The 21,962-nt window shown below is 36.5% G+C and overlaps 1 protein-coding gene across 1 annotated transcript in view; it reads right to left on the bottom strand.

Annotated features, from left to right (window-relative positions):
• LOC150094686 (cell adhesion molecule Dscam1-like) overlaps positions 1 to 21,645 on the bottom strand; it is a 314,713-nt gene extending 293,068 nt beyond the window's left edge. The window contains exons 1-2 of the mRNA XM_090411113.1: positions 21,519 to 21,645; positions 18,851 to 19,165 (exon numbers count right to left, since the gene is read on the bottom strand). Of these exons, the coding sequence (XP_090267239.1) occupies positions 18,851 to 19,165; positions 21,519 to 21,591 (388 nt within the window). The 5' untranslated portion in view covers positions 21,592 to 21,645. The remainder of the gene's footprint in view (positions 1 to 18,850; positions 19,166 to 21,518) is intronic.
• Between the last annotated feature and the right edge of the window lie 317 nt (positions 21,646 to 21,962).

The raw sequence follows: 21,962 nt of genomic DNA, 5'->3' as shown, positions 1-21,962 counted from the left end.
TATTTCTTGCTTATTTACTTCAAGCAAAAAAATGGATTATTTACGTCCAACTTAATGTAATTGTTATAACATCTGATACTACGTAAGGCAGAATATTAATTAACTGCGTTTCTTACAGTTTTTCCGTTGGAAATATTTTTTTTAAAGCCACTCCAACTTTTTTTAATTAAGAACGTACACTGTACATAAAACTTCTAAGAGCATGCGGGTGCATAATCGCTAATACCGAGTCCATTTAATATTAAAATAACAATCGTAAGATAAATGAAACTCTTAACACGTCTTGTCAGAATTTTGGGAAAAAAAACCGGTTAATGGAAGATAAATATTTTTTTAAAAAAAGTTTTTTTTATTAATTCTTTTTTGTATCTGAAAAATCTACATTTTTGGGCGCAACAGACAGCTACGAACTTCATTGCGCATTGCGGCAAATATTATAATAGAGAAATTAATTTTTATCTCTTGTTTTTTTTTTTTTTTTTAAAGTTTCATATGAAAAGGGAATCACGCGTGTAACTGATAAAGACATCTGCCAGAGTTTCGATCGCAACAATAGAAAACCAGAGAGAGAGAGATCGCGCGCACTTCGTGCATGGAAGCTCGTGCGCCTATTTTTATTATTAATTATTAAAATCTCTTTTTTTTTTTCATCACGTTCTGGAGATGTGGAATACATAAAACGCACGTACAACGATAAAGGAAGAATTAATAATTAATATTCGCGATAACTTTTCGAACCACTCTACATTAATATGTTAACGATGTACGATTAAGGGTAAGTTGTGAAATAATTGCTGCAGGTAGTGAAGAACGTTGAAATAAAAACTGAAATTGCATCATTGGTCATTATTATGATTTTAGTTTCTAAATTCAGTGGTTTGTAATGACTAATGACATTACAAATCTGCATTAATTGTGGTTTCTTTGGTACTATCATTCTTAATTAAATGATCGTTATTTTGATGAGTAATTGAGCATCACAGACATTTACCTGTAAAACAACCTGTAAGCACAGCAACCATATGCATTCTGTTTATTGATCTACACAGTAAACGCTTAGGAAGCAGGCAGGGCGATGTATCAACATTTATTTATTATTAATATTATGGAAACCGAAGTTCTCATATTTAGATCATCGGCTTCAAGTAATTCGTTGGTTATGCCAAAGCACAACTAATGCTACGATTCTATTTAATTGCAGATATTCTTCAGGTCTATGAGACTAGTTAACTGAATTTTAGCTGTGGAGCCCTTAACGATTCTTCGAGTCCTAGAGGGAATTTAAACCCCGGTCTTTCTTTTGGACCAAAGGACATGTTACTGTTCAATACATTTATATATAAAAATATGCGTGATTGTATTTAATTGTATTTATTTATAAGCAAACCACAGGTGTTATCAACTTTGGTCATCCATCACACACACCATTACATGATAGAAGAATGGCTATACTTGCAAAAGTTACAAATTGCATTGTTTCTTTACAGACATGTGCATACAACATAACTTTATATATATATAAACAAATAAATACAAACATCTATCTATATTTATACGCCCTCTGTCAAAAAATAAACCGAACTTTTATTTTCCGAAAATAGAAGAAACCTGTTGTATCTGTTTGTTATCGAAAGCGGCAACCTTCGTTAGTGTTGTGTCAACTGTTTATGACATTTGTTTCATTAGAAGCCGAGTTATAGTGCCAAGAGTGACAGTGTGTTTTGACGAAGTCAGTCGTCGCGATATTCATGCTGAATGCGACGAATTCTCGCTATCAATCACTTCAAAACTTCGCGATAAAACTCATCATTCACCGTTTGGCCAAGCGGAACGAATTCTTTGTGGATGATGCCCTTGGAATCGTAGAAACAAATCAGCATTGTCTTTACTTTATTTTTCATGCGACGTTTTTTTCGGATGTCCCGCTTCTGGTGGTCTCCACTCAACACTCTGGCGCTTTTCGGGCTCTACTCAAAACAACACGTTTCGTCACCAGTAACGATCGTTTTAAGGAAGGTTGAGTCCTTACAAGCGGTTTTCATGAGGTCCTTGCAGCGTTCAATTCGATACGTTTTTTGGTCGTCGGTCAACTTGTGGGGAACAAATCGCGAATTCAATTTACGAAGGCCCAAACTCTCGGTCAAAATGTTGTGCACAGTTGATTTTGGAATTCCCCAATTCATCTTCAGTCAATCTCACACAAGATTTCGGGTTTTCTTTGATGAAATCACGCACGTTTTGGATATTAACTTTGCTCAGTCTAGTTTTTGGACTGCCTGGCATTTCATCGTCCTCAAGCGTCTCACGACCACTTTGAAATCGCTTAAACCACTCGTAAACTTGAGTACGGGATAAGCATTCATCACCTTATGCTTTTTGAGGCATTTGATGCGTTTCGGTAAAACTTTACCAAGTTTAATACAAAAGTCGATCACAGCTCTCTGTTTAAAACTCATTTTCCGACCGTTCGTCAAAACACACACTGTCACTCTTGGCACTATAACTCGGCTTCTAATGAAACAAATGTCAAAAACAGTTCATATAACACTAACACGAAGGTTGCCACTTTCGACATCAAAAAGATACAACAGGTGGCGCTACTACTTTATTCTGTTTTCAAAACGTTCGGTTTCTTTTTGGACAGCGGGTATAAATAAAAATCGTGTATAGTTTACTAAAACTTTGGAGCTTGCGAGAACACTGTTGTTGTCAAGATGAAAGGTGTCAGCTGATTTACAAGACTTTGGCTAAATTGTCTTTCTGTGTTTCTTTAAAATGTACTTTGCCTCTTTCATTGTTTGTTTACTTTGTTCTCTTCATTGTGTCCGTGTTTTAGCTCGTGCTTGATAGTGTATTCCACCTGTTCAAAACAACACTTCAAGCCTCATGCTAAATAGGATGTGACATAGAAGCATTATGTCATATATGTCACAAAAAAGTGAGTGAGTGAGTGTGTGAGAGAGAGAAAGATTTATCGCTTTTCAAAGTTGATATTTCCCTCGAGAACACTCAGTCAATAACTGCAGCGTATCAAGGGTATTAACATGATACTCAACAGTCGCTTTTTAACCAAAATACAACAATCTTGGATAATTACCTTCCCACTAATAATGCTTCATCGGATATCAAGAGATTAGCCATTCTCTACATTAAAGAGGAGTCGCGGATAATTATCTCGCGGGTTCTAAAAGTGTTGATACGCAATCAACCTTCGAGCCAGTAGAAATAGGATTTTTTAACCTCAGGTGTGAAATTAAAGACCATTGGATTTTTATTCGCCAGAGAATCCTTTGGGAAGAATAAAAAATCATTTTCATTAGCTCATCCAAATCTCACTGACAATTCAAATAATCTCTGGAACTCCTTTGTCAGTTCTTAAATTAAAAAAAAAATACTGATTTTAAATTGCTGCTAATAAACTAAACACATCAGTTGCTTTAATAACAAGGTTGTTCACATACTCACACCAATTACTTTAGTAATTCGTGTGAGTTGACATATTACAGTATCATATGGGATGACATTTGGAAAATGTTCCGTATTAAATCTTCTTTAAATATTTCATTCTTTTTTTTTGTGGAGATGGACCGAGTCCTTGACTCTTTATCCCTTTATCTGATTAAAGAAAATCTGTGTGGATGGGTGTTATTGAGCTAAAAGCTCTAGTCATAGCCGAACCAGAGTTAAAACTTTATGGGCTACTACAGCATTCCCATCCGTTACCCTGGGTCTATTCCATAAAGTAATAGCCTTTATTTCATTCCTTAAGTCCTTAAAAGAACTGGCTTAAAAGGGCGAAGCAAGACTGCTTTTCATCTTCTTCGTTATCTGTAGAGGACAGTGCAGGGATAAGGTGTTATTGAGCTAGATTAAGGGAATAAAAATCCCTTATTATTTTACAGCCAGTATGCGAAACTCTAAGATCGCAAACTACGATCTACGAGTTTGCGATCTTAGAGTTTCGCATACTGGCTGTAAAATAATAAGGGATTTTTATCCCCTTAATCTAACTAACTTCGCCAGATAATATAGCCGTTTGACTTTTCATCTTAATTTGTGTTATTGAGCTATTAAAGCTCTGATCATGGCAATAGAGTAACAGCAATAGCCGAACTTCAGTTAGAACTTCATTGGCTACAGCCTTGCCATCCATTACCCTCCCAGGGTACCCATTTTACTCGCCTCGTACGACATGCAGGAGCTACATCGGGGCTTATATGTAAGTAAAGCCGTCTCTAAAAATTAGGACGATCCCTAAACCACTCCATAGTGGCCGAAAGATAGTCCAACTCAGCGTGGGCTCCACTCAGTGACGGCTCCCCCCCCCCCCCACCACCACCACCACAGGGCAGAACCGCTCATATTCTAGGAAAAAACCTCTACCGATGAGGCCCCTCACGGGCCAATCCGGCGAACACCCTCCTCAGAGACTAGAAATGCTCTCCCAGGGCAAACTCCCCCGAAATCAAGCCCCCCCCCCTCACGGGGAGCAAAATTCCGGAAGAAACCTGAGAGGGCGAAACTCTCGAAACTCAGCGTCTATTTTAATCGCCTCTTACGACATGCATACGTTACGTTGGCGCTATTCTTATCCAGGAAACCACACGGTTTTTTTATTTCATTCCTAAATCCTAAAATCCTAAAAAAGGACTGGGAGTTGGACTGAGTCCTTGACTCTTTATCCCTTCATTTGAATGAAGAAAATCTGTGTGGATGGAGTGTTATTCAGCTAAAAGCTCTAGTCATGGCTGCGTAACGGCAATAGCCGAGCCTCAGTTAAAACTTCATTGGCTACAGCATTGCCATCCGCTACCCTGGAAGTCCTAAAAGGGCTATCTCAAAGGCCTTTTTATTTCATTCCTTAAAGTCTTTAAAAGGACTGGCTTAAAGGGGCGAAGCAAGAATGCTGTTCATCTTCCCCGTTATCTCTAGAGGACAGTGTAGGGATATGGTGTTATTGAGCTATTAAAGCTCTGATCATGGCAGGAGGGTAATAGCAATAGCCGACCCTCAGTTAGAGCTTCATTGGCTACAGCATTGCAATCCATTACCCTCCCAGGATGGAAAGCTGGAATTCCAAGATCATTCTCTGATCTCCGTGACTCTTTATGTCATTCAACAACAACAACGTTACTGGCTTGCTGGATGATGCATAAAATGCTTTTTTTTCCCCTTTTTCTGTGTCGAGAAGCTTGCTGGGGGGGGGGGGAGGGTTGCGAGTCTTATGCTCGCACATTGTGAACTATGGGATTAGCTCTGTTCTGCTGAGAGTAGGATTGCCTTGGGTCTTTTATGTTTGTGATAGTCGTGTTCACTCAAACTGGAAGCTTGTCTGATTAGTGGATTGGAATGAGATTGTGCCTTGCTGAAGAACTTTTCCGCATGGTCGTGAAGGAGGGAATGGATGTCTGGAGTTACGGTTTCTCTGTGGATCTCCGTGTTTCTGAGATCCACAGAGAAATGGAGCGTCGAGGATCATTCGCAAGCACTGGTTTTTGTATCCTCTGTAATTTCAGGATGTTGGATTTGGATGCGTGGCTCCATATGTGATTACTGGTGGTATTACCATCTGATACAGTAGCAGCTTGTTGCGTGTATCCAATTTGCTGTTGCGGTTGATCAGGGAATACAGTTGGGCTATGGCTCTGGATGTCTTTGTGGCTAGGAGCTTGATGTGCTGTTGAAATTTAGTTTTTTGTCTAGCTGTACTCCCAGGTATCTGGTTTCTGTTTGCCATGGTATATTTTTTCCGAGGAGTTGAATGTAATCTTGGATAAAGGCTTCGCGTCTGGTGAATAGTAAAGCTGAGCTTTTGTGGGAGTTTACTTGTATTCTCCAGTCCGAGAACCATTTCCCTAGCTTTGTGATGGTATCCTGGAGACGACTGATCGCCGGGTGTGAGCGGAGAGAACTTCTCATTATGGCTGTGTCATCCGCGTAATGGGCTGTGATGACAGTCCTCGGGTTTTGTGGGATGTCGGCCACGTAGATTGTGAAAAGTAGGGGAGCCAGCAGGCATCCCTGTGGTACACCTGCCAAGATTTTGCGCCTAGTTGAGATGGTGCCATTTATTTTTATCTGCATGGATCTGTCAGTGAGTTATGATTTTATTAGCTGGATGAGGTTTGTTGGTATGTTAGCCTGTATGTGTTTGTAGAGTAGGCCTTGATACCATACCTTGTCAAAGGCCTTGGTTACATCCAGAAAGACCGCAGCTGTGTGCTAGTTCCAGTTGTATCCCTGTGTGATGTGTTCCACTAGTCAGCGTATTTGTTGCGTCGTGTTGAGTACACGGCGGAAGCCAAATTTGTCGTTTGGTATTATTCCTAATTTGTCTGATTTTTCTTGTAGTTTATGTCATTCTTATAAGAGGTCCTTATAAGGACTGGCTTAAATGGAAGAAGCAAGACTACTTTTCATATTCCCCGTTGTTTGTAGACGACAGTGTAAGGATAAGGTGTTATTGAGCTATTAAAGCGCTGATCATGGCAAGAGGGTAACATCAATAGCCGAGCCTCAGTTAAAACATCATTGGCTACAGCATTGCCATCCATTACTCTCCTAGTGTACTCATTTTAGTCGCCTCGTACGACATGTATGAGCTATATTGGTGCCATCCTATCTTATCCCGGTAACCACATTCTTAAAGTTTTTAAAAGAACTGGGAGATGGACTGAGTTCTTGACTCTTTATCCCGTCATCTGAATGAAGAAAATTTGTGTGGATGGAGTGTTATTGAGCTAAACGCTCTAGTCATGGCTGGGTAACGGCAGTAACCGAGACCCAGTTAAAACTTCATTGGCTTTTCTTAAGTAAAGCCGACTCTAAAAATTAGGACGATCCTTAGACCACTCCACAGTGGCCGAAAGACCGTCCAACCCAGCGTTGGCTCCACTGGGTGATGGGGCACACCCCACGACATCGCAGAACCGCTCATATTCCAGGGAAAAGCATTTAACCAACAAAGCCCCTCAGTGGGCCGTGCCGGAGAATACCCATCCCAGAGACTCAAAATATGCACTCCCAGGCAAACTCCCCGAAATGTAAGCCTCCCTCACCGGGAGCGAAATTCCGGAAGAAACCTGAGAGAGGAAAACTCTCGAAAGTTTGCGTTCATTTAGTCGCCTCTTACGACATGCATGGATTTGCGGTGGAGCTATTCTTATCCCGGCAACCACACGGGGATTGGCTACAGCATTCCATTCGTTACCCTGGAAGTCCTAAAAAGGACTCTCAATCGGTAACCACATTCTTATAGTCCTTATAAGGACTGGATTAAAAGGGTGAAGCAAGAATGCTTTTCATATTCTCCGTTATCTGTAGAGGACAATTCTTCCTTCCACCCTTAACCACATTCGATTCAAAAGTAAACTTAAAGGAAATTGTTATTTACATTACATTTAGGTGTGAATAAATTTTTTTGTTGCAACTTATTGTTTTACTGCTAAAGAGACTTGAAAAAGTCATAATAAGAAAGAAAATTTTGAATTCTTTAATTTTCGATCTTTAAAAATAGGATTGATTCATCCTATCCTTATCCACATTCTTAGAGTCCTTATAAGGATTGGCTTAAAGGGGCGAAGCAAGAATGCTTTTCATCTTCCCCGTTATCTGTAGAGGACAGTGTAGGGACAAGGTGTTATTCAGCTATTAAAGCTCTCATCATGGCAGGAGGGTAACAGCAATAGCCGAGCTTCAGTTAGAACTTCATTGGCTACAGCATTGCCATCCATTACCGTCCAAGGGTAATTGCCATCCATTACCGTCCAAGGGTAATGGATGGCAAGTAAACTTAAAGGAAATTGTTATTTACATTATATTTAGGTGTGAATATATTTTCCTGTTGTAACTTATTATTTTACCATTAAAGAGACTTGAAAAAGTAATAATAAGAGAGAACATTTTAAATTCTATAAAAATTAATAACAAATAATAATTTAAGAAATAAAAACTCTTAGCCCGCTAACAATATTCATGTGGTACACTTCAAGCCTTTCATGCGTTGAAATCTAATTGTTTTTTTTTTTTTTTAATTTAGTCATAAACCAAAATTTGTCTTTTTATTGTCATATATTTAGTGAATTGTTCTAGTCTTGGGGCCACATATTTCTTGGTCTTTTTCAAGTCATTTTTTCTAAATTCATTTTATATGCATGCAGTAATTTTAAAACCACGTTGCTCTCCACAGTAATGTTATCTCTCGACGCTCGTATTTACACATTTAGTAATTTAGTGATTTTATATTCACCAATTTCAAAATTTTAATTCATTTCCTTGAATTAGAATCCGATAATTTTCATGATTCAGAGATCGAAAATCATCTAATTGAGAAATATTAGGGAAATAACAAAATAAAAAAATTAATGTAAAAAACAATGAACTCCAACAACATACCTAGTTATAAGGGACTGTGTTTATATAATAATATTAGACTCACCTATTACACGCATTGCCCTGAGTCCAACCGGGAAATCCCCCCCCCCCCACAGACTGCTATGTAGGAAGTCGTAAACTGAGTGGAAATAGTTGGTTGCCATTGATTGCCCTACACGGTGACAATGTGACTAGATGGTTCTGGACTCTTTCAGCAAGACAACGTCCATTATCACAAGGCTCGCATAGTTCGAAGCACATACCCATGCATTCTGCGCGCTCCCCCCCCTTTGTAACACGGACAGATATGTTTCTTACATCATTTACGCTCTTAAATTCTGAGGAGTGAATGTAAAAAACTAATTTTGTCTATTGCGCATCACAAAATAGTTCACCGTTGCACAATATGGAGGAAGATGGGCACTATTCAAGATTATTATTCTTTCTTATGAATATTGCTTTTGAATCCTTCGTGAAAAAAATCCCAATTCTCCCATTCTGAATACCGATTTCCACCATTTAAAATAAATTATTGAAAGCCCCTGCGATCATTAACTGAAGTATACTGAAGACAAACAATTAAGGCTAAGAAATTGATATTTAAAAATTCAAAGCCAAATAGTAATAATAACATGGGATAATCTCACTTGTATAATAATTATGCTAGATTTCCTAATCATTATCCTATATTACACTTGCAGAAAGATGTAACTGTAAACGATGTGCTCGATGATACCTAATAATGACAAGAATATCGAAGCAAATAAGCATCATAAGGAATAAAAATTTATTTCACTTAAAGTAAGGTAACAATCCTTAGTCAAAGAGTTCAGAGACTCAACATTACTTAGTTTTTGCTATTCGATTCAATCATGCTCTACTAACATTATTGGATATCATCCTCCAATCAAAAGCTGTCTGAGCTTGTTATTCGCATTTTGTAGTGCAATTGAAATTTGCAGAAGTTCCCGAACACGAACTTTCGACAAGAAAAATTCTCCGCTCCCCCTCAAGAATTACACAGAGGATTTTAATTTTACAGCAATTACCTTACAGTAATGGACGCTTGTTGATGCAGATCAGCATGCTCGCTGTGAACGTGCCAAATTAAATGACACGAGGATAAGCCTCTCATAATTCAGTGGTCCCTATCGATATGCCGCTAGTTAAAAGTCATCTAGTTCCGTAACCCGAATTCCCCCCCCTTCCCCCTATCGGAATTAAATTCTCGTGCACATCAATGGAATAAGTAAGGAGGAGGATGGGGAAAAGGGGGGGGATCAAAAACTTCTATAAAGTTCTACCAAGTCATTTATAACTTCGGTGGCGGTAAGTTAAAGTCATTGAGCTGGGGAGCTTCACTCAGGAATAAATTACATAAGTCATTGTAAAACCTTGCACTTTCCACGAGCATCTTTTGGCCACGTGCGTGCAGTAACGTGTAGGGAAAGAAAAGGAGGGGGGGGGGGGATCTTTAAACATCCTTAACCAACAAGGCGTTAGCCATCCTGCCGCCTGCCTGTATACACTTATATTTAAACTCCACTCGCCCAAGGTGAAGCGAAGGTCGCAAAAGAATGCGCGGGAACTATAGACAGCTGACGGAAACCTAATAATGTAAATGTGAACTCCGTGGAGCTGCTTATAGTCGGAATTAAATGCGAGAGGGTTAAAATGAGTCGGGGGGGGGGGGAAATCACTTTCGTTCGCTCCTCTTGAAAGCTTACTAATTGATGTTGCCAGCCGGGACTTCGGATTGCTTGGCGTCGGTGTTTTCTTCCGGTAGAAAATGCATTCCGCTATGACCCTGGGTTGTCCATACACACAAATGTCAGGAAATCCATCGAGATTATTGCTGAAACAGTTGTGGGTTATACAACCACGTAGCTTTTAATAATACACTTTGCAACGAGATTCGACATTTCCGTTTTATAAACGAGTTTGTTTCCCCCCCCCCCTTCAAACCTTTCCATAGAGAATGCTGTACATGCATCCGATAGCTGGCATCTCAGAGTATAATTGTGCGTGCAATTGTTTTTCTCTTTTTATTAATTTCTGAGGATATCCGGTGTGTGCCGGACGTCCGTAAGTTTGGTGCGAGTGTTACTCGCTTGAAAATTATCTCAGTTGATTAGCATGGGCTTGTTTGAATAGGGAACCAAATGGAATACAAAAGGATGAGCTTACCGTTAAGCTAAATTAAATAATTAATTATAACTAATGTGTCCTAATTATAAACATTACATTTTCCAGTATTCAATGTCTAAGACTTATTCGAAAATGAGCTGCTCGAGTCTGATACACGAACGCCGAGGCTCTGCTAATGAGATGGTGATGCGATATATGAAAATAAATGACATCCTTGACAGATGTGCTTATCTGTCCTGTGTGTAACTTAAGTGGTGCCTAATCGGAAATAGACATAAAGGTAGCGAGATATTACAACCCACGTGCGACTCATTTTGAACGTGGTGTAATTGTTGGCTCATATTACGGGCAAGATAATGCTTTGGTTGAGAACTAGGAATCATTTCTAGGCAATTCTGAAATTCTCTGAGCACATATAATTCCTACCGGATATCAGTTGTTATATTAGTCAACCAAATGACTAACAAGACATACTTAATTGTAATTTACTGAGATTTTGTAATAAGGAAGGAATATATTGGTTCATAAGCAGTGGTGGCTCGTGGCTTGATATCGTGGGGGTGCTGCAACTTTCGAAATATACATACACACTGTAAGTACAGTGTATACGTATTTAGATAAAATATCACAATTATGGTAAAAATTATAAAAAAATTAAACGTGAAAAAATATTGTTTATTATCAATAAAACTATACAGTTTAGTATAATTCAAAATTATATGAAAATAAAATCCATTATCATAACCCTAATAATGTTCTAAAATAAAAACTATAAGAAATGTGATGTCTTCAATTGTAATATCCAAATATTTAAAGAGACGGAGTAAACACGATAAGCACTGCGAACACTCTACTACTGGCGCAAACTGCATATAAACAACAGTGGAACTGCGCGACGGACAGTGCCGTATTACGCTAAAAGCTCGCATCTCAATATGACGTGCATATGCTTCCGCGCGTAGCAATATGACACTGTGGTAAACACAGTGCTGCTAGCGTCCTTCGCCCTCCTAAGTGCTACAAGATGGAATTTGATTATTTTTTATATAAAAATAGGTGAATTGTATAGGATTGTTGATGATAAAATTAAATATTAGAACCAAATATAAGTAAATGAATAAACATATTTATATATCGAGAAAAATTGGGGGTGCTATAGTTCCGCAGTGCCTATGCACGAGCCGCCCCTGTTCATAAGTCATGTCGCAGAATTAAAAAGCTTGATTATTACAATCACCCCACCGAATCACATTTTAAACTATTTCTCGAAAGAATTAATCTGTTTGTACTCAACAAATCTATCGCTACAATTCAAGATGCTTCAACCACACATTTTTGTCTTTTTTCCACTTAACAAAAACAAACTCATAGTTTAACGATCTTTGGGTGTTTGACACTTTGCGGAATTACTGGGGATCACGCATATCGCATGGTCAGGTGCAGTATATTCGAGGAATGTTAGGAACGTGTGTCATGCAATTTAGCAGGAACATTGGAACGCCATCCGGCATGTCACGCTTCGGTAATTATGGAAAATGTCCTTCGAAACCTACTAGCCTACATCTATCGGCTTTTCTAATGTCCACGTGGAAACTACGCAAACTAATCAGATACCGTTCTGAAGGTTTCTTGCAAAGTTTTGTGATAATTATCCATCGAACATTGAGGTGTAACTGAATGTAGGCAGAAGCCCTTTGAAGTTGTTCGCGAATACGCAGAAATAATGGGTGACGTCACAATGATTTAAACAGAACTCAATACATAATGTTAACTGGAATCACGCCAGGAAGAAACTTAGGTTGTCATGGTAATGACTGTGTGTAATTTCATTTGTTAGGCAAGAAAGCTACATTTAATAATATTTTATTAATGTACATTATTAAATGAGCGCGTTTTTAACACGATAAAAAACAATACTGCTAATTATGTTAGTTTTTAAATTGTTAATAAAGACTTGTTAGTTTTCAGATTGGGCGTGATCAATATAATAACAATTCCACTCAGATGAAAAGAACTGGGTTTAAGTTTCGAAAGAGAGTTTTTAAGTCGTTGGGTTTAAAAGATATCGAATTAGACGATTGCAGACAGAGCTGGTTCTTCAACCCCCCCCCCCGGACAGAAGAACATAAAAGGCACGGCATAGGCTCAGTTGATTGATTGCCAATAACTCTCCATTCTTGATATTCCTCTCAGAGACAGTTCAGCTCCTTAATTTCATATGTGAACGATGTCACGTGGTTTAAACTTCATCGGAACAGCTACGTTATTTAATGTTGTAATAAACCTAATCCAAATATATAACAGATATATCAAAAATGATCTATATTCAGTCACAACTACGATTCAGTCTTTCTAAATGATAAATTTGGTTTTTGGTGTTACCGATCTTAAGACTAAATTGATTTCTTTTATATTTCATGTTAATGACCATTGATTTTATGATAATCGCTTTCAATTATGAATCCTATAAATTGAAATTTCAGACATTGACCATTAATAATTTTCTGTATATCCATTTTAAAGAGACATAAAAAAAAAGAAACATCGAAATAAATTATACAGCAAGAAAAAAAAAAAGGTAAGAGAGAAACGGCAAAGAAATTAGAATGTAGGGTAGAGATACACGCTTCACCAAGCAAAGAAAAAGAAAAGATAAGGAGATTGAAAGGCTCTTTCTGGTTCGCTCAGCGAGTGTAAGCTGGAGAAAAGATCACACACACAAGAAAAGGAAAGAAGACATCATTAAAATAAAGCAATTATGGAGCTGGTGGCTTATAAACACCCGTGTAAGGATATTCATGCGCCAATTAATAACTGGGTAATGAAAATAAGTGGGGCGATTAAATCAGACGCAACCTGATCTATGCAATATGAGAGGCTTTTTTAAAACCATCACACATTCATTTAAATTACCGCTTTATATCCCCTTATTAGCATGCTAATTACTGTAATTAAAAATATCGATTCTATTTAAGGAAACACAGGCCTTACTGATAAGAAATCCATGGGAAAACAAGGCTGTTGACGTTCCGTATTTTTTTTATCTCTCTTTCTCTAGGATAATGGCTTTTTTCTCCCTCCCTTGGCTGAAATTCTATACTGCCAAAGCTCTCTGTTATTTCAAAACAGTGTGAAGAAATTGAAATATTCGCAATACATTTTCAGGAATTAGCAAAACTAAATCAGAAGAATTACATCTAATTGTTGATTTACTAATCGCCCATAGTGAATAACTGTTAAAATAGAAGCTAAGGAATGTTGCATAACATTTTTGAACTATAAACAATGATGAATGACTTATTTAATGGCTCCCTAGAAATAACGTAACACTACATTGATCATTACGTTACCATTACCACCTAAATGTTGATAATATACGTGGTAATGATCAGTAATGCCATGGTTACGAAAACTAATTTCTTCGTAAACGTCATTCAAAGACTATTAAGAAATTGAAAAATCAAGACCAAATTGCATATTTCGGATAAGGCTAATAATAATACGCAAGATAATAATTCGGAAATGGATAATAATGCGAAATTGACGCCGTGCAAAACAAGCAAAGAAACAATTGTAACTTATAATAAAATATGCATTTCGAAACGCGTCATTATATTGTTACGTCACATAACCACAACAATTATACGAGACAAGAAATTACATTCTTGTTTTAATGCACAGCTAGTGGGGTATGTACATAAATGTACTAATAAGTAGATTTGGGTGTAAATTTACTTCACCATAATAATTATACTTCCATATTAGAAGAAAATTAGAATACAATTTCTTGTCTAGTATAATATATATTTTAATAAAACTAAAATTTTTTCTATAATTAACTTTTTTCAAAGTATTTTATATTTTAGTTAAACACCTTCTTTTTATTTATATGTAGAAAATATATTAAGTTTGCATTGATATAATTTTCAATATTTTAAGTATTTTTTCTATATCTATAGTTATTTCTTTTTCAAAGTATTTTATAATTTAGTTAAACACCTTCTTTTTATTTATATGTAGAAAATATATTAAGTTTGCATTGATATAATTTTCAATATTTGAAGTATTTTTTCAATATTGTTACACTTCAGGAACTCTGGTTTATTGTGACAATTCAAGAATTCTGGTTTAAACCCAACTTTAACGTTAGTTCAGCGACAGATTTTAGTAACGATTCCAAACAGAAAGATCGGATAACATTCGTCCATTCTGTGAAGAACAATAAGAATGAATAATGACGGATCCAGTAAATGAATCTAATAGGTAAAACGTATCTTGCAAAAAAAGATATTCAAGTCAATAAAGAAAACATTAAAGAAAAACAGACATAACTATAGTTGATAAAAGAGAGCAAGTATTAAGATAACTTTTATCTATATCCCCATTAAAAATAGCTTTATCTACACAATAAATAACTGTTAAAATCTCTGATATAAAACGTTACTGGAAGCGTCTCATAAAAGAAAAAAAAACATGCAGGACAACTTGAAAAATACGTTTAGTAATCATTTTTTGTGAGAGTTGGCACGAAGACAACATACTGTGAATCAAGAACTGTTTCGCAGTTGTATAAAAAAAAAACTAAAGAGGTGGACTCCTACATTCTTTTCAAGACTTAACAGCTTCGATATATACTAATCACACCGAACTAAAATACACACAAGACATGTTGACAGACGTAGTTTATACTACATGTTTGATCGCGTGCGATTATGGCAGTCAATAACAGGAAGGCACACGAAGTTTGCACGCAATTGTGAACACGAGAAAGAGGCTGTCATAGATGTAATATTATTAAATGTGTCAATTTAGAGCAACAGAATTTGGAAATGGCAAGGAGGAACTCGAGATGCTGAAGTTCGACATGTGTATTAGAATTAAAGGATTTCTTGACAAATAATGAAGTTAAACTACCTTGTTTACGCTCCACTAGCTAATCACAAGTCAGTATCTATACACTACCTGAGAATATCTTTACTTAATCATTTAACCGGGAAAATAGGGGAAATATATTAAAAAGACCTCTGTGGATTTACGCCAGAATGAAAATTTTAATTTAGTTTTGTAAAGATCATGTGCAGAAGATTCAAACAATGGTATATCGCACTGCATTGTTACCTTCAACAATTAACTTGGGCTTATCGTTGTAGCTTGGAATGACAATAACAATAGCTCTCGGGACAGCAAGTTTAACCTAAATACATTAAAGGTGATCAATATTAGAGTCAGTAGACACCGATAAGTGGAATTATTTCCTCTAAACCAATCCACCTAGAAGCTCTTTAGAAGACCCATTTACTCATTAGGGACTTGACGCGATGCTTTTATCTTTAGGCATATTGCCAAAGGTTACGTAATTCTGCCACTAATACGAAGGCTAACGCGGACCGTTTACATTAGCAGGATAAGTTCAGTACATCAACACACTGATATACTCGAATCCATAAATAGTTCCTGTGCGTTGAAGGGAGTTAATGGCTGAAAAGAAGACCACATCCTGCTTTCCATTGGAGCTAATTGGACATAAGCATCCAGTGTTCCGCATCGTCGAGAAATAGCTTCCTTTGAGAGTGTCACACTACAAACACCAATTCATTTGATGAATCGTCCTCTTTCCATTCTTTCCGAGCCATCACTGGAGGTAAATACATGCAGTCACTATAGCAGAGAATGTGAGCAGATGTCAGACATGATTTATCGTTTGAGGGGGGTATGGGTTGCTGCTTTGTTGTCACGAGTTCAAGTGAACTTTTAGGAATTAAAAGAATGCCTAGCGTCTTTTCACAGACATTATCTTCCTGAAATTGAATCAAAACATCATTCAAAGGATAGAAGTTATAAAAATTTTCACATTCGTGATTGAGATTTTTACTTGATTCCTTGCTCTATAATATATTTTTCATCTATTTTGAAGGGTTTTCTAGCACTTTATCTTTTTTCTTTGGTTCGTATAGGCCATTTTTGGACAAAAACCTAAATATACCTGCATAAAGAATCACGTCTGTAGCCTAATACCAACTAACTCAGTGCTGGGCGGAAAGACCTAGATAGTTTAAAAAGGTATGGAGATAGAATTTGAATTCGAGTTCTTCCTAAGCGGTTAGTTTCTCTATAAATCTATTATTAGGTATTAATTTAAACCACATTATTTCTCTTTAGTTGAGATAGTGAACTCCACCAGTTGCTAATCGAATGCACGGGCACTTCTGTCGACACAAATATATCGACAACACAATAACATACGGTTTAGATGTAATTACACAGGCAATGCCACGCGAGAGTTGAATGCATAAAACTTATTATCTCTTTGCATATTAAAAGGTTACGCCTCTCCAAACATATGCACACATGTGAACACATACAGGGGGCAGTGGTTAATTCAATACCCTGACGAACAGTAACCGGCCTCGCCCAGCAGGAAATATAATCTCTTGGTGTTAGCACTTTGACGGCAGACATGCAGGACAAGATAAATGAGCCTTAGTTTGCAAACGGTCTCATATACACGTGGATTGCTAATGGGACCTTCGCAGTTCTGCCTTAAAGAGGCACTATGTATACAAATGGGTGAGATCAGAATTTAGTTGGATAAGTTGTGATTTTCTCTCTCTTTCTCTCTCGTTAATTCACTGATGAATAAATGAATATGTTTGGCTATCAGGTCAAGGAGTCTCAAATAAAGAGGGCGCTAAATAGTCTGATTATGATTCGATTACTATTCGCATGTTGTTATTTGTTGAAATGATAATAATGCTGCGAGAAAAATGCTTCAAGCAATTACACAAGAGGGTGCCTTCTAAAAGGAAACAAATGCGATTACAAAAAGGAACAACAAAATAACCGATATGTGCGGTGGAAAAATAAATCCTTGCATGGCCAATTTCTTCGAGATACTGAGGACAAATTTGACGTGAACAAGACTTGGCAATGGCTACGATAAGGACACAATAAAAAAGAAATGGAAGGATTTATTCTAGCAGCTCAAAAACGGTCATTACAAACAAATGCAATGAAAACAAAACTTTTGAATATCAATAATAACAGCAAATATAGATTATGCGATCAGAAAGATGAGACTGTAGAACATCTAATCAGTGCCTGCAGCAAAATAGCTCAAACTGACTATAAATACCGCCATGATCAAGTGGACAAAATAGTTCATTGGCATGTATGCTAAAAATATGGCTTTCCTACTTCTGATAACTGGTGGCAGCATAAAATAGAGACTGTATTGGAAAACGAAACAGCAGAAATTCTCTGGAACTTTAGAATACAAACTGATCGGCATTTGGAACACAATAGACCTGACATCACAATTATCGAAATCGACAGGTTTGGATTATCGATATCGCAGTACTCAGTGATAACCACATTAACAACAAAGAACTGGAAAAAATGACTAAATATCGAGATCTGGCAATCGAGGTTAGCTGGCTGTGGCTTAAACTCACCAAAGTCATCCCAATAGTTATCGGTGCACTTGGTGCAACTTCAAAGAATCTGTTCAACTATTTGCAGCAATTAAACATCAACGAAGTGACCCCATATGACCTACAAAAAAACTGCATTACTTGAAACAGTCCATATTTTACGACGCTACCTGACAGAAAATTCTTAGATTTTTGGGTAGAATCTGAATTGTTCTGAATCACCAGTCAAATTTTTGTTTATATGATATCTTGTTTTGACTGTGTATCAATTATGTGAATTAAAAAATAATAATAATAATAATTTATATCAGTAAAAATTTCACTTCACTGAGGTATGAGGCAGAAATAGAGTTGCCTAGCAACGCTAGCTGAGTATCACCAACTACGTGAACCCATAGTAACGATCACTATGGTAATTAAGATTATCATTATTATGATAATTAGTGGTCAACTATAATAATTAAGATAATCAGAATTTTAATAACAAATCGTAGTCCCACAGGTCTTCGGACACTAAAAAATAACAGAAGAGAATGATCGTCATCAAGAAATAGGTAATCAAATTCATCTGCATTCTTAAAAAAAAGGACATCGCTACGTACTACAGCTGTAAGAATCACAAAAGAAGGCTTTTTCTTAATATATTGGGAAAGATTTCCAAGAAAATGAGGTTGCTTTTTTATGAGCGGAAGCGGAGAAAGGCGCCCGGCAACAAATTAACGTCCTTTCCAGCAATCTAATAGAAAAGATTGGAGCAAAGAATGCGATTTATTATACAGCTGCCTCGCGCTGCGAGCAGAGAAAAACTGCGAAAAAGAAGCGGATCTTCAACGACAAATAGCACACTCGAGAATAAACGGGCACTTTAACGAAAATCTATTGACATCATAGTTACTCACCTCCCCTCACGTGCAACAGTCTGCTGCTAATAGTCCCAATACTGCTGGTCGCAACACATTTATAAACCGCATCGTGAACGTCCTGTCTGTATTCGTCTGCTCTGAACGGCTGGAAGACTAGCGAACCGTCGGGACGAATGTGTCGGAGGCCAGAAATGTCAATTAAACGGGATCCATCTTTCTTGGTCCAGGATATCGTCGGCAAGGGATTTCCCGTAGCCGAACAAGGCACTGCAGTTCCGGTCGAGTTAAGGAAAACAACTTTATTAGGAGGTTCCATGATGAAATTGGGTCCCTGGAGCCCACGGCAATTGCCTATTGGGAGATAAAAACACATGTAGTTGTGCTCAAAGTAGTAACAGGGTTTCATTCAATAAGAAAAGGTCATTATCTGCGATTTATGAAAGATTAACATCATAATTCTAGTGAGAAAATCTTAGATATTCAAAATGCAAGAAAGTAAAAAGCGATATCTCTTTCTTTTATCGATTTCTACGAGAGAATTATGAAATAAACTTTTCTACTATTATTATTATTTAAGTTTATTTCTTTATCAATTCGGCAGGTTCCTGAATTTCAGAGCAACAAAATGATCAGTTGTGTTTGGAGTATAAATACAATACACTTTAATTTAATATTAACCTTAAACAGTCCTTGAAAGGACTGGCTTAAAGGGGCGAAGCAAGAATGCTTTTCATATTTCCCGTTATCTGTAGAGGACAGTGAAGGATAGGGTGTTATTGAGATATATAAAGCTCTGATCATGGCAGGAAGGTAACAGCAATAGCCGAGCCTCAGTTAGAACTTCATTGGCTACAGCATTGCCATCCATTACCCTCCCAGGGTTTCATTCATATATATCATTCTCTCACCCCCATACTAATACTAACCTTATAGTCCTTATAAGGACTGGCTTAAAGGGGCGAAGCAAGAATGCTTTTCATATTCCCCGTTATCTGTAGAGGACAGTGTAGGGATAATGTGTTATTGAGCTATTAAAGCTCTGATCATGACAGGAGGGTAACAGCAATAGCCGAGCCTCAGTTAGAACTTTTGGCTGCAGCATTACCATCCAAGGGTATTAATCACCGCATCTCACGGTCGATTAATTCATTTCTCTGTCCATACCCTAATACCCTAATATTAACCTAACAAAGTATGCTGTAAATCTATATTTCATACGTAAAGTGATAATTGGTATATTAATGCAATTACAAAAAAAATGGAAAATGTTCTAATTTTTTCATATTTAATAAAAATCACCATAATTATTATTATATAACTTTATATTTTTAATTTAAGATTTTTATGTGAAAAAATTCAAATTTCTAGACAAGTCTTTGTTAGGTTTTTCTAAGGGCTTGATTAGTGCTAACAAGCAATCCAATATATTTAAAAGAGGACTATTAGGTGGGTGTCAGATTGTGAAAAGCGTTAACGAAAATTGGGTCTGCTGGAAAGACACCTTATGGCAACGGTGTCATTCAAAGCATCCAAAGCAAAAATTTTGTATCACAATATTTTATTATAATGGACTTTACCATTCAGATATTTTCACACTAGGAGCGCAATACACATCGTTTGTTAGTTGAAAGGTCGAATACCCTAGTAGGTGTATTTCAAATTCATTATCTCTAAGAAGATAATATTAGAGTATGATTAATAGTAAAACTTTCGCAAAAAAACTAGTCCTAATGCATATTTAAGTCACTGGCCAATATTGAGACGAAATAACTAAAATTTTATTCCATCAAGTGAGTTTATTATATCAATTATTGGTCTGTCATTTTCTAGGATGAAAGTATCCAGATATTACATTAACATGAGTCCGGTATCCCAATCAGTATTCCAATACAGCTAGCTCTTATATTTCGGTCATACAAGCCGCTTCTAACTGCAGAACTACCTGCATCTTGGATGATAGTCTTCCTCTGAGTCTGTTTCGTACTATTAGGTATCAAACGCCTATTTTACTGACATTTCATCTCCAATTCTGTTTAAATGTCTTATTAATATTAATGTCTTATTAATATCTTCGTTTATCAATTAAAGTTCAAGTAAAAAAGATCTCGAAATATTCTTGGTGCCCTAAAGAATTCGAAAACATAGCATGTATCATATTTCTGATTGCGTCAAGATGGAGATGTTGTGATCGACCATTTGAAGAGGAAAAAAAACGCATTATAACCTGAGTGTTCTACTTAGAGTTTTATGTATTAATTATAGAATCTCAAAACTGGCATATTTAAAAGTTAGTAAAAATAAATAACTATGAAAATTTTCAATATATCTAAACAAAATACTGAAATCTATTAATATAAACTATTTAAAATAAAAATTGTCTATTTTAATAAGGAATTATTGTTTATTTTTATATTTTTTGTTACACAGTAAAAAACGTTGAGTATATTTTTGCTATAAATAATATGACTAAGCTAAGTTAATAAGTTTCAAAATTTAATGATTGATATTACGTTATTTTTTTCTCTCGAAAACTTATTTTAATTGCATAACTATGTACAAGTGCTTTTACAAAATGATGTGTGTATAGATTAGGTACGATATAATTACTTCATGTTTTAATATCAATTACTACGTACGGTATAAACACATACACCTTTTCATCCATTTTAGTTATAACTGTGCTGTATTTACACTAGAAACTGACCTGAATAAAAATAATGCATCATCATTATTCGGAATAACCATCTGATTGTAGAATGGATCTTAGTAGAATTCATAATACTCGCGCGCTCACACACTCACACACAATGACGACAGAACGGTTACAGAAACTTTCCCAGACGACTACTATCACTCTTGCAACAGGATCTTTTACACTCTGTTAATGTCGAACAGAACGACCGACCCGAACTAAATACTTCCTCTTTTTCTTTTTTTCTTTAATCGCTGGGTAAAATATGACAGAAACCTGACTCCCGTAATCTCAACAACTGATATTTTCAATTTGCTGACATAAATCTATGTAGAAAATATAAGCATTTTATTAACTTAAAGACTTTCATATATTTAAACCACCCTGTAATACGTACAGTTATGATATCCTTTGAAGTTTTAACACTTCAAACCAATATTTAGAAACAAAATAAAG

The sequence above is a fragment of the Typopeltis vanoorti genome, chromosome 21 (genome assembly GCF_054136105.1).
Source record: "Typopeltis vanoorti isolate ZY-2024b chromosome 21, IOZ_Tvanoo_1.0, whole genome shotgun sequence".
NCBI lineage: Eukaryota > Metazoa > Arthropoda > Arachnida > Uropygi > Thelyphonidae > Typopeltis > Typopeltis vanoorti.
This window is presented reverse-complemented; position numbering and strand designations above follow the sequence as displayed.